Raw genomic sequence first — 12,172 nt, 5'->3', positions numbered from 1 at the left:
ATGCTTGGGTCTAGAGCAACGTTTGGGTCAAGTTTCGTCGAATTTTGAAAACGTTCAAAATTTAGCTGTTTTGCACGGTTTTATTAAAGCAAGTTTGTTGTACTTTTATACTAACTTGTAGTTATTATTACGCTTAACAAATTTACTACACAAATGGATGGGTCTAGACCTGCGATTGGGTCAAGTTTCGTTGAATTCTGAGAATGTTCAAAAGTTAGCTGTTTTGCCCGGTTTTATTAAAGCAAGTTTGTTTTCCTTTTATGCTAACTTGTGGTTATTATTAGGCTTAGCAAATTTAGAATACAATTGCTTGGGTCTAGACCAATATTTAGGTCAAGTTTCGTCGAATTCTGAAAACGTTCAATATTTAGCTGTTTTGCACGGTTTTATTAAAGCAAGTTTGTTTCGCTTTTGTACTAACTTGTAGTTATTATTACGCTTAGCAAATTGACAACACAAATGGATGGGTCTAGACCTGTGATTGGGTGAAGTTTCGTTAAATTCTGAGAACGTTCAAAAGTTAGCTGTTTTGCATGGCTTTATTAAAACAAGTTTGTTTCTCTTTTATACTAACTTCTAGTTATTATTACGCTTAGAAAATTTAACACACAAACACTTGGGTATAGACCTACGTTTGGGTCAAGTTTCATGGAATTCTGAGAATGCTCAAAATTTAGCTACTTTGCACGGTTTTATTAAAACATGTTTGTTTCCATTTTATACTAACTTTTAGTTATTATTACGCTTAGCAAATTTACAACACAAATGTTTGGGTCTAGACCAACGTTTGGGTCAAGTTTCGTCGAATTCCGAGAACGTTCAATATTTAGCTGTTTTGCACGGTTTTATTAAACAATGTTTGTTTCCCTTTTAAACTAACTTGTAATTATTATTACTTTTAGTAATTTTACAACACAAATGCTTGGGTCTTGACCAACGTTTGGGTCAAGTTTCATCGAATTCTTAGAACGTTCAAAAATTTAGCTATTTTGCACGGTTTTATTTTATTTTATTTTTTTTTTGGTAAATGTAAATTTCATTAATAAAGAGTAATGGTACAGTACAACATGGGATCATCAAATGGTTTCTCCCTCTACCCAAGGGATGCGCCATAATCTATACAATGCTCGTGTACTGACTGACGATGCTAAATCAACGCTAAGAATCCTCTGCGTGACGTCAGCGATGATTAGGATACTCAAAGTGGCTGGTGTCCGCTCAGTATGTTCAAATCTCCTCAAGTTCCTCTCCCTCCATATGTGGTAGACACACGATGCAAGTAGTGTACGGTAAGCTCTAATAATAATGTGTTTACCTCTCCATTTCCGTGTCGCCCATTCAATATCTGTTGCCCAATCTCTATTGGGCCAGTGAAAGCGAATCCTTCTGTGAATCTTTCTGCGAAATCTCATAAAGGCACTGACGACTAAATCTGCATCGGAAGAATAAATGTAGATGAGATTCCGTAGCTCCCTAATCGCACAATATGCACACCCCCAGGTGAGATAGCCATGATTTCTCCGTGGTAGGTAGTTTGCCAAGGATTGCGAGCCATAGGATGAACGAATGACGAGGAATCTTCAAGGAGCCTGAAAGTAGTGAAGACCATCCTACTTTCGGCTCAGAGTGATCGAATAATCGGTAGAGGGCCTGAGTAGTAGGTTGCCCTTCGTCATATCTCCACACCACCCGATCCTCACCTCCAAAAATAAGCGGTAGGTTATGTGTGATCTCCAAACATTCAAGTCCGTGATGGTAGGCCATTGCCATTTTCCTGCTGAAATCACCAAACTGAGTTTTGCTGATTCTTCAAGTCTAAGATGGCGAGGACCTTGAGGGAATCGCTCGATAAGTGGATCCAAGTGATGCCACGGGTCCTGCCAAACAAAGAATCTGTCTCCATTTTCAATCTGGTAATCCACGATAGGGCGAAGGAAAGGACAAAGCCTGAGTATTTTCCGCCATCCCCAAGAACCTCCATGTTCACGGATAGTCCAAATCGATCTTTCACGTAATCGGTCTTGGTAGAGCCACTGAACCCATATGGATGTCCTGTCACACTGGATAACATCACATAATTTCTTGCTCATTAATGCGCGATTCAAGGTGGAGATGTCCTTGAACCCAAGTCCCCCCTCATCCATCGGTCGACACACATCTTTCCAGGCTACCTTGGCGTACCCACTAGACGTCGTACCCTTCCATAGGAAAGTCCTCAACCTCTTCTCGATTTCATTGATGACTTTCTTAGGTAATATGAATGCAGAAGCCCAATATAAACTCAATGCTGAAAGCACAGATTTGATGATTTGTACCCACCCAGCATATGATAATGAAATCCCTTCCCATCCATTAATACGTGCATTAATTTTTGAGATAAGCGGTTGGCAATCAGAGATGGACAACCTAGACGAGATTAAGGGAAGACCCAGGTACCTAATTGGAAGGTGGCCCTCCTGAAAGCCCAAAATATCCAACATCTGGTCCTTCAAATTTTGAGCCGAACGTGAAATGATTAAGTGACTTTTTTGAACATTCAGCCGAAGGCCCGACAACTCCGCAAACCAGTCCAATAGCTCATTGAAGACTCTGATGGAGTCTAAGTCAACTCTGCAAAGTAAGAGGAGGTCGTATGCAAATCCCATCTGAAAAACCTTAGAACTCTCACACTTCCAATGATAAGTGAATTGGATGTCCTGTTCAATTCGTTGCAAGAATCCCAGATGTAAAGCTTCCATAACAAGAACAAACAGATAAGGAGAAAGTGGGTCTCCCTGTCGTAGTCCTCTCGCTCCAGAAAAGAACCCATGAGGTTTTCCATTGAACCCAATCGAGAATGATATCGAGAATAAAAGCTGTCTGACAGGGGCTAACTATCTTGTCCAGCAGCACACTAATTTTTTGGACAAGTAGTTTCGCAATGATCTTGTATAAAACATTGCAGCATGAAATTGGTCTAAAATCATTAATCGACATAGGAGTATGTACCTTTGGGATCAGAGCCAAGATCGTGGAGTTGATCTGCTTCAGAAGTTTTCTGGTAGAAAAGAAATCTAGTACTGCCCTCGTAACTTCTTCCCCCACCACAGGCCAAGCCGCCTAGAAAAACCTTGACGAGTAACCATCAGGTCCCGGTGCCTTGTCATCAGCATATTTTGCACGGTTTTATTAAAGCAAGTTTGTTTTCCTTTTATACTAACTTGTAGTTATTATTACATTTAGCAAATTTACAACACAAATGGATGGGTCTGGACCTGCGATTGGGTCAAGTTTCGTCGAATTCTGAGAACGTTCAAAAGTTAGCTGTTTTGCACGGTTTTTTTTTTCGGTAGAAGTAAGTTTCTTTTGGGTTAATGTAATTTTCATTAAGATAAAAAAAAATACAATACAACAAATTGGCAATCAGTTGGTTTCTCCCTCGACAGGCCAAGGGATACGCCAAAGTCTATACAAAGCTCGTGTACTGACGGAGGTAGCTAATGTGATACTAAGAATCCGTTGCCTGACGTCATCAACTATCAATTTAGCCATGATGTTTGGTGTCCTTTCAACGTGCTCGAATCGTCTCAAGTTCCTTTCTCTCCAAATGTGGTAAACACATGATGCTAGTAGTGCTCGATAAGCAATGTTAATGATGTGCTTTCCCCTCCATCTCCGAGAAGCCCACTCAATATCTCTTGTCCAGTCTGTATTGGGCCAATGGAATCGTAACACCCTCCGGATTGTTGTGAGACACTTTCGACTAAATTTGCACTGGAAGAATAAGTGGGCGTGCGTTTCTATTGCTCCCTCATTACACAAAATGCATGTGCGAAGATGAGATAGCCATGGTTTGTCTATCGTGGGTAGCTTGCCAAGGATGGCAAGCCATAAGATGAATAAGTGACGAGGAATCTTAAGAGAGCCCGAAAGTAGTGAAGACCAGCCTACCTTCGGCCCAGGGGGATCGAACAACCTGTAAAGAGCCTGAGTTGTGGGTTGTCCCTGATCAAATCTCCATACTACCCGGTCATCTCCTCCGCGGATTGCCGGTAGTGTGTGTGTGATCTCCAAGCACTCGAAATCTGTGATCATCGGCCACTGCCATTCTCCTCCACTAATCACCGTGCTGAGTTTTGCTGATTTGTCAAGTTCGAGTAGCCTCGGCCCCTATGGAAATGTCTCAATAAGAGGACCAAGAGAATGCCAAGGGTCCTGCCATAGGTGAAATCGTCTCCCATCACCGATCTGATAGTCCACCATAGGACGGAGAAAAGCCCGTAGTCGTAAGATTTTCCTCCAACCCCAAGAACCTCCGTGTTCTTGGATCGTCCATATAGAGGTGTCACGTAACCGGCCTTGATATAACCACTCAACCCAAATAGAAGTCCTATCACATCGAATGATATCACAAAGTTTCTTGGTCATTAAGGCGCGATTCAAGGTGGTAATGTCCTTGAATCCTAGGCCTCCCTCCTCCACCGGCCGACATAATTCTTTCCATGCTACCTTTGCGTAGCTACTGTTTGTTGTGCCCTTCCATAAGAAATTTCGCATCCTCTTTTCAATTTCGTATGTAACTTTCTTTGGTAAAATGAAAGTCGAAGTCTAGTATAAGCTCACCGACATCAGTACAGATTTTATAATTTGTACTCTACCGGCATATGAGAGTGCCAAACCCTCCCAACTAGAAATACGTTTATCAATTTTCAACAATAATGGACGACAATCAGCAATCGATAATCTGGAGGATAATAGAGGAAGTCCCAAATATCTCATTGGCAGAAGTCCTTCCTGGAATCCAAGTACTGCCAGCATTTCCTCCCGTAAACCCTGTGCTGACCTCGACATAATAAGGTGACTTTTCTGAATGTTAAGTCTGAGGCCCGACCACTCGGCAAATCGGTCCAATCCTGTCTTAAGGACTCCAATAGAGTCCATATCAGCACGACAGAATAACAACAAGTCGTCAGCAAACCCCAGCTGAAAAATCCGAGCTGTATCACATTTCCAATGGAAAGAAAAGAGCTCATCCTGGTCAATCAACTGTAATAAACCCAGGTGTAAGACCTCCATCACAAGCACAAATAAGTATGGTGATAAAGGGTCCCCTTGACGAAGCCCTCTCGCACCCATAAAGAACCATGGGGCTTCCCATTCAGTCCAACAGAAAAAGAGGGCGTTGTGAACCATGCCTCGATCCAACTTTTGAAAGTAGTTGGAAAACCAAATAACTCTAGAACAGCGAGTAGAAAGTCCCACTCCACAGTGTCATATGCCTTTCGTATGTCAACTTTTAAGGCACATCGAGGAGGTAAATGGGCCTGGTTATATCCCGTGAAAAGTTCCTGTGCCAACATAATGTTGTCTCCTATGCTTCTGCCGGGGACAAATGCCGCTTGGCACGGACTAATAAGCTTGTCCAGTACCTCACTCAACCTTTGGACAAGGAGCTTGGCAATTATCTTATACAATACGTTGCAGCAGGAAATAGGACGAAAATCACTAACAGACATTGGGGAATGTACCTTTGGTATGAGCGCCAACAATGTGGTATTGATCTGTTTTAGAATTCGGCCAGTGGTAAAGAAATCCAACACTGCCGAAGTAACCTCCTGACCCACTATTGGCCATGCAGCTTTGAAAAAACCCGAGGAGTAACCGTCCGGTCCCGACGCTTTATCCTCAGCTAAATCAAAAACAGCCTGCTTAACATTAGCTGGGGTGAATGGCAATAATAGAGAGCTAGTGTCCTCCTCATTTAGTAGATGTTTGGCCCAAGGTCGTAGGAACCGAATATCTATCACATCTCGTCGTCTTTCCCCTCCTAGGAAATTTTGGTAGTAGGAGACAAATTCATTGGTTACCTCTCCCGGGTCCATGTGGGTTACTCCTGATCATCTGTAATTTGTAAAATTCTCCTCGCCGATCTCCTTTGAGCAATCTTACGAAAAAACACCCGGGAACACTGATCACCCCCCTTCATCCACTGCATTTTCGCTCGTTGTCTGAGCATGAACTGTTCAAGTTTGGTCGCTTTAGCCAACACTATCCGGCAGCAGTGTTCCAGCTGTAAGAATAACTCATCTCGTCTGTTTGAGCTAACAAGTGTTTGCGCCATCCCAAGGAACCCTTTTGCCTGTACATTGTGTATTAGGTCCCCCTTTTTCCTCCTTTGCTCTCGGAAAACCGCTTTCAATGCTTTGAGTTTTCGTGTTACCGCATACATAGGCACCCCAATAATGTTGTGTTGCCAAACACGCTGCACACCGGGGATAAAATCTGGTGAGAGAGTGAGGTAATTATCGAAACGAAACATAGCTCCAAGCTGCTGTTGTCTATCCCCGTAAAGCACCAACGGTGAGTGATCTGAAGTGCGTGGGGTGAGGCTAGAGTAAATTTACAACACAAATGCTTGGGTCTAGACCAACGTTTGGGTCAAGTTTCGTCGAATTATGAAAACGTTCAAAATTTAGCTGTTTTGCACGGTTTTATTAAAGCAAGTTTGTTTTGCTTTTATACTAACTTGTAGTTATTATTATGCTTAGCAAATTTACAACACAAATGGATGGGTCTAGACCTGTGATTGGGTCAAGTTTCGTTGAATTCTGAGAACGTTCAAAAGTTAGCTGTTTTGCACGGTTTTATTAAAACAAGTTTGTAGTTATTATTAGGCTTAGAAAATTTAACACACAAACTCTTGGGTCTAGACCAACGTTTGGGACAGGTTTCATCGAATTTTGAGAACGCTCAAATTTTAGTTTTTTTGCACGGTTTTATTAAAACAAGTTTGTTTCCCTTTTATACTAACTTATAGTTATTATTACGCTTAGCAAATTTACAACACAAATGCTTGGGTCTAGACCAACATTTGGGTAAAGTTTCGTCGAATTCTGAGAACGTTCAAAATTTAGTTGTTTTGCACGGTTTTATTAAACAAAGTTTGTTTCCCTTTTAAACTAACTTGTAATTATTATTACACTTAGCAAATTTTTTTTTTGGGTAAGTGTAATTTTCATTAAGAAGAAAGTATAGTACAACAGTGTCCCTCATTAGGCGCTTCCCTCGACAGGCCAAGGGGTACGCCACAGTCTATACAAGGCACATGTGCTAATAGAGCTAGGAAGCTTAATACTAAGTATACGTTGCCGAACATCTTCTACTATTAAGTTGGCCACGACACTCGGGGGCCTCTCCTCGTGCTCAAAACGTCTCAGATTTCTCTCCCTCCAAATATGGTATACACACGATCCAAGCAGGCATCGGTAGGATATATTGATGATGTGCTTCCCACGCCATTTTCTTGCACCCCATTCAACATCACTGACCCAATCCCGATTAGGCCACTGGAATCGTACAATGCGCCGAATACTACAGAGGCATCTTCTACTAAATCTGCAGTGGAAAAACAGGTGGTTATGTGACTCCACCATGTCTTCATTGCACATCACGCAGCACCCAAGATGGGAAAGCCATGGTTTATCCGTCGTTGCGAGCTTCTCCAAGATAGCTAGCCAAAGGATAAACAAATATTGCGGGATCTTTAAAGAACCCGAAAGTAGTGAAATCCAACCTACTTTCGGTCCTGCTGGTATCATAGCCCGATAGAACTCCTGGGTGGTGGGTTTCCCACTCGAGCCTTTCCATATAATACGATCTGTACCCCCATGGATCCGAGGCAGCACGTGTGTAATCTCCACGCATTCCATGTCCGTGATCAATGGCCAGTGCCAATGACCCTCACAGATAACCGAGCTTAGCATGGTAGACTCATGCAATCCCAGACTGTTGGGTCCCCGCGGAAATCTGTCAAGGAGGGGCCCAAGGTGATGCCAGGGATCCTTCCATAAGAAAAAATCACTTCCATCACCAATGCGATATTCCACCACTGAGCGTAACCAGCCTCTCAACCTCAACATTTTTCTCCATCCCCATGGTCCACGATTCTCTGGGATAGTCCATATCGAATCATCTCGTAGTCTGCCATGCCGCAGCCACTCGACCCAAATAGAAGTCCTATCACATCGGATGACTTCACAGAGTTTTTTGCACATCAATGCTCGATTAAGAGTTCCCATATCCTTAAGGCCAAGGCCTCCCTCCTCCTTCGGTTTGCAAATCTCCTTCCATGCAACTTTAGGGTATCCACTATTTCCCGTACCTCTCCATAAGAAGGCTCGCAATCGCTTCTCAATGTTTTTAATGACCCCTTTTGGCAAAATAAATGCTGAAGCCCAATAGACACCCATAGTCACAAGAACAGACTTAATGATTTGTGCCCTGCCGGCATATGACAGTGCCAATCCCTCCCAACCATTGATCCGTGTATCGATCTTACTCAGTAATGGTTGGCAGTTGGCGATAGATAATCGAGAAGAGATCAATGGTAGACCCAGATACCTCATCGGTAAGTGGCCTTCCTGAAACCCCAACACCGCAAGTAGCTCCTCTCGTATATTCTGGGCTGATCGGGATATGATGATGTGGCTTTTTTCAACATTGAGGCGTAACCCCGACCAATCAGCAAATCTATCTAATCCGGATTTGAAGACCCGAACAGATGCAGTATTGGCCCGGCAGAATAGGAGTAAGTCATCAGCAAACCCCAGTTGGAAGATTCTAAGATCGTCACACTTCCAATGGAATGCGAACTTCATGTCCTGCTCGATCAGCTGTAGTATTCCCATATGTAGAACCTCCATCACAAGGACGAAGAGATATGGTGATAAGGGGTCGCCCTGTCGAAGCCCTCTGGCACCCGCAAAATATCCATGTGGCTTTCCGTTCATCCCCACCGAAAACGAAGGTGAACTGATACACTCCTCAACCCATCGACTGAAAGTCTCTGGGAAACCGAAAAGCTGAAGCACCGATAGCAGGAAATCCCATTCGACAGTGTCATACGCCTTCTGAATATCAACTTTCAAAGCACATCTCGGTGGGAGTCGGGCCTGATTGTAACCAGTGAAGAGTTCCTGTGCTAACATAACATTATCCCCTATGCTCCGGCCAGGGACAAACGCTGCCTGGCAGGGGCTGATAATCTTGTCCAATATCACACTCAGTTTTTGGACAATAAGTTTAGCAATGATTTTATAAAGTACGTTACAGTAGGAGATAGGGCGAAAATCTGCAATAGATGTGGGAGAGTGTACCTTGGGGATAACCATCAATATTGTGCTATTAATCTGTTTAAGAAGCTTCCCCGTAGAAAAGAAATCCAGTACTGCCTTCGTTATCTCCTGTCCCACCACCGGCCATGCTTTTTTATAGAATCCTGATGAATACCCATCAGGTCCAGGTGCTCTATCCTCGCCGATGTCAAAAACAGCTTTTTTTATATCCTCTGCACTGAACAGTTCAAGTAGGTGGCCTGCCTCCTCAGTTGTTATGATATGCCTCGCCCAAGGTCGAAGAAACCGAAGGTCCATCACCCTCTGACGCCTGTCTCCCCCTAGTAAGGATTGATAATAGGAGATAAATTCATGTATGACTGCATTTGGTTCCGTAATTGTAATTCCTTGGGCATCATTAATTTGCATGATCCGTCTAGCAGTCCTTCTTTGGGCAATTTTACGAAAGAATACTCTGGAGCACTGGTCACCACCCTTCATCCATTCCATCTTTGCCCTCTGCTGCAGCATGATCCTCTCCAATTCGGCCGCCTTAGCATACACAAGCCGACTGCAGTGCTCCAACAGAAGAATAAGCTCATCCTGTATGTTCGAGCTTACCAGCACTTGGGCTTGCTCCAGGAACCCCCTTGCCAACTCAACATTGTGAGAAAGATCCCCTTTATTTCTCCTCTGTTCTCGAAAAATAGGTTTGAGTGCCTTGAGTTTGCGGGTGACTGAGAACATATGCACTCCCACTATTTGTTGCTGCCATATACTCTGCACGCTAGGAATAAAATCTGGTGATAGAGTAAGGAAGTTGTCAAACCGGAACATACCTCCAAATCGCTGCTGATTATCCCCATTAACCACCATCAACGAGTGATCCGATATCCGTGGAGTGAGGCATTGGTAGAATACTGATGGAAACCACAAAGTCCATGTATCATTGGTTAGCATACGATCAAGTCGCTTCCACAGGTTGCGAGGGCTAGCACTGCGATTATGCCATGTGTACCATTCACCCTGCATCGGTAGTGGCAAAAGTGCAGTATTTTGTAGGCACGTATTAAATTCCTCCATCGCCACTCTTATATCTCCCGACGTACCACATACCTCACTGAGATCCCTGACTGCATTGAAGTCACCTCCAACCAGCCAGGGAATATTAATGCATTGGACAGCTAAGGATTCTAGAGAGGCCCATAATTCTCGCCTATCAGAGACCTCAGTAGCACAATAGTAATATCAACATACTCTTGTAATGCTCTAATAGTGACACGGCAGTGTATAAACTGGTTTCCCACCTCAATAATATCCACATCAGTATAGTTATAATCCCAAGCAATCCATATCCGATTTCCAATATTGTCATAATCCATAAACCATTTCCAATGAGGTATCAAAAATGATTGTATACTAGCACAGTTATTAATGCGAACACGTGTTTCTAGGAGACCAATAAAGTGTAACCTGAACTCAGCAATGATATCCTTGACCGCTAGCTGATGATCCCTCTTGTTCAGGCCACATACGTTCCATATGGCAAGGTTTAACATGGGTCCCCAGGTACGGGGTTGCTTCGCTTAGGACCCCTTGATGAACCTTCTGCACTATCAAGTAATTGTAGCGCATCGAAAGAGTTATACGTAACAATCTCTTTACCTCTCTCTTCCCGACTGGGTCCCGCTGCAGTTGGACGGGTACCATGGTCTTCTGTCTGCTTCGCCACAGTGTAAGGTGTTGGGTGGTCTCTTGTTCTTTCAGTCACCATTGGGCCTCGCAGTGCTCCCACTTTGGGTACATACACATTAACCGGTGGTTTGATAGTTTTGGGTTTGTTGACAGTGCAATCCTTGGCTTAGTGTCCCAATGTCATACAACTGGTGCATCTCGGGGGTAGCCATTCATACTCCACATCAACTTTGCACGGTACTTCTCCTCCTTCCTCATCAGGTGTCATAATAATAAAGTGCTTTGGCATTTTCGAATTCACATCCAGCATAACGCATACACAGGCGAAATCCAGTCTCGTGCATGCTCTCGTGATCGCATCCGGGTATAAAGGTTTACCCACTCCACTAGACACAAATCCAGTCTAGACCAACGATTGGGTCAAGTTTCGTCAAATTCTGAGAACGTTCAAAATTTAGATATTTTGCACGATTTTATTGAAGCATGTTTGTTTCCCTTTTATACTAACTTGTAGTTATTATTACGATTAGCAAATTTACAACACAAATGGATGGGTCTAGACCTGCGATTGGGTCATGTTTCGTCGAATTCTGAGAACGTCCAAAAGTTAGCTGTTTTGCACGGTTTTATTAAAGCAAGTTTGTTTTCCTTTTATGCTAACTAGTAGTTATTATTACGCTTAGCAAATTTACAATACAAATGCTTGGGTCTAGACCAACGTTTGGGTCAAGTTTTGTCGAATTCTGAAAACGTTCAAAATTTAGCTGTTTTGCATGGTTTTATTAAAGCAAGTTTGTTTCGCTTTTATACGAACTTGTAGTTATTATTATGCTTAGCAAATTTACAACACAAATCGATGGGTTTAGACCTGCGATTGGGTCAAGTTTCGTTGAATTCTGAGAACGTTCAAAAGTTAGCAGTTTTGCACGATTTTATTAAAACAAGTTTGTTTCCCTTTTATACTAACTTGTAGTTATTATTACGTGAAGAAAATTTAACACACAAATTCTTGGGTCTAGACCTACATTTGGGTCAAGTTTCGTCGAATTCTGAGAATGCTCGAAATTTAGCTGTTTTGCACGGTTTTATTAAAACAAGTTTGTTACCCTTTTATACGAACTTGTAGTTATTATTACACTTAGCAAATTTACAACACAAATGCTTGGGTCTAGACCAATGTTTGGGTCAAGTTTCGTCGAATTCTGAGAACGTTCAAAATTTAGCTGTTTTGCACGGCTTTATTAAACAAAGTTTGTTTCCCTTTTAAACTAACTTGTAATTATTATTACGCTTAGCAAATTTACAATACAAATGCTTGGGTCTAGACCAACGTTTGGGTCAAGTTTCGTCGAATTCTGAGAACGTTCAAAATTTAGCTATTTTGA

General features: G+C 42.7%; 1 protein-coding gene across 1 annotated transcript; it reads right to left on the bottom strand.

The window, feature by feature from the left end:
* Nucleotides 1–5,054: 5,054 nt before the first annotated feature.
* LOC148787233 (uncharacterized) lies at nucleotides 5,055–10,651 on the bottom strand. Its single transcript, XM_088883544.1, has 4 exons — nucleotides 10,350–10,651; nucleotides 10,209–10,308; nucleotides 8,415–10,118; nucleotides 5,055–5,684 (listed from the first exon to the last, which is right to left on the bottom strand). The coding sequence occupies exons 1-4, from the start codon at nucleotides 10,649–10,651 to the stop codon at nucleotides 5,055–5,057; spliced, it is 2,736 nt and encodes a 911-aa protein (XP_088739670.1).
* Between the last annotated feature and the right edge of the window lie 1,521 nt (nucleotides 10,652–12,172).

The sequence above is a fragment of the Sesamum indicum genome, linkage group LG8 (assembly GCF_026168435.1).
Source record: "Sesamum indicum cultivar Baizhima isolate 11 linkage group LG8, ASM2616843v1, whole genome shotgun sequence".
Classification (NCBI taxonomy): Eukaryota; Viridiplantae; Streptophyta; class Magnoliopsida; order Lamiales; family Pedaliaceae; genus Sesamum; species Sesamum indicum.
The sequence above is the reverse complement of the archived record's forward strand: the minus strand, read 5'-3'. Positions and strand labels throughout refer to the sequence as shown.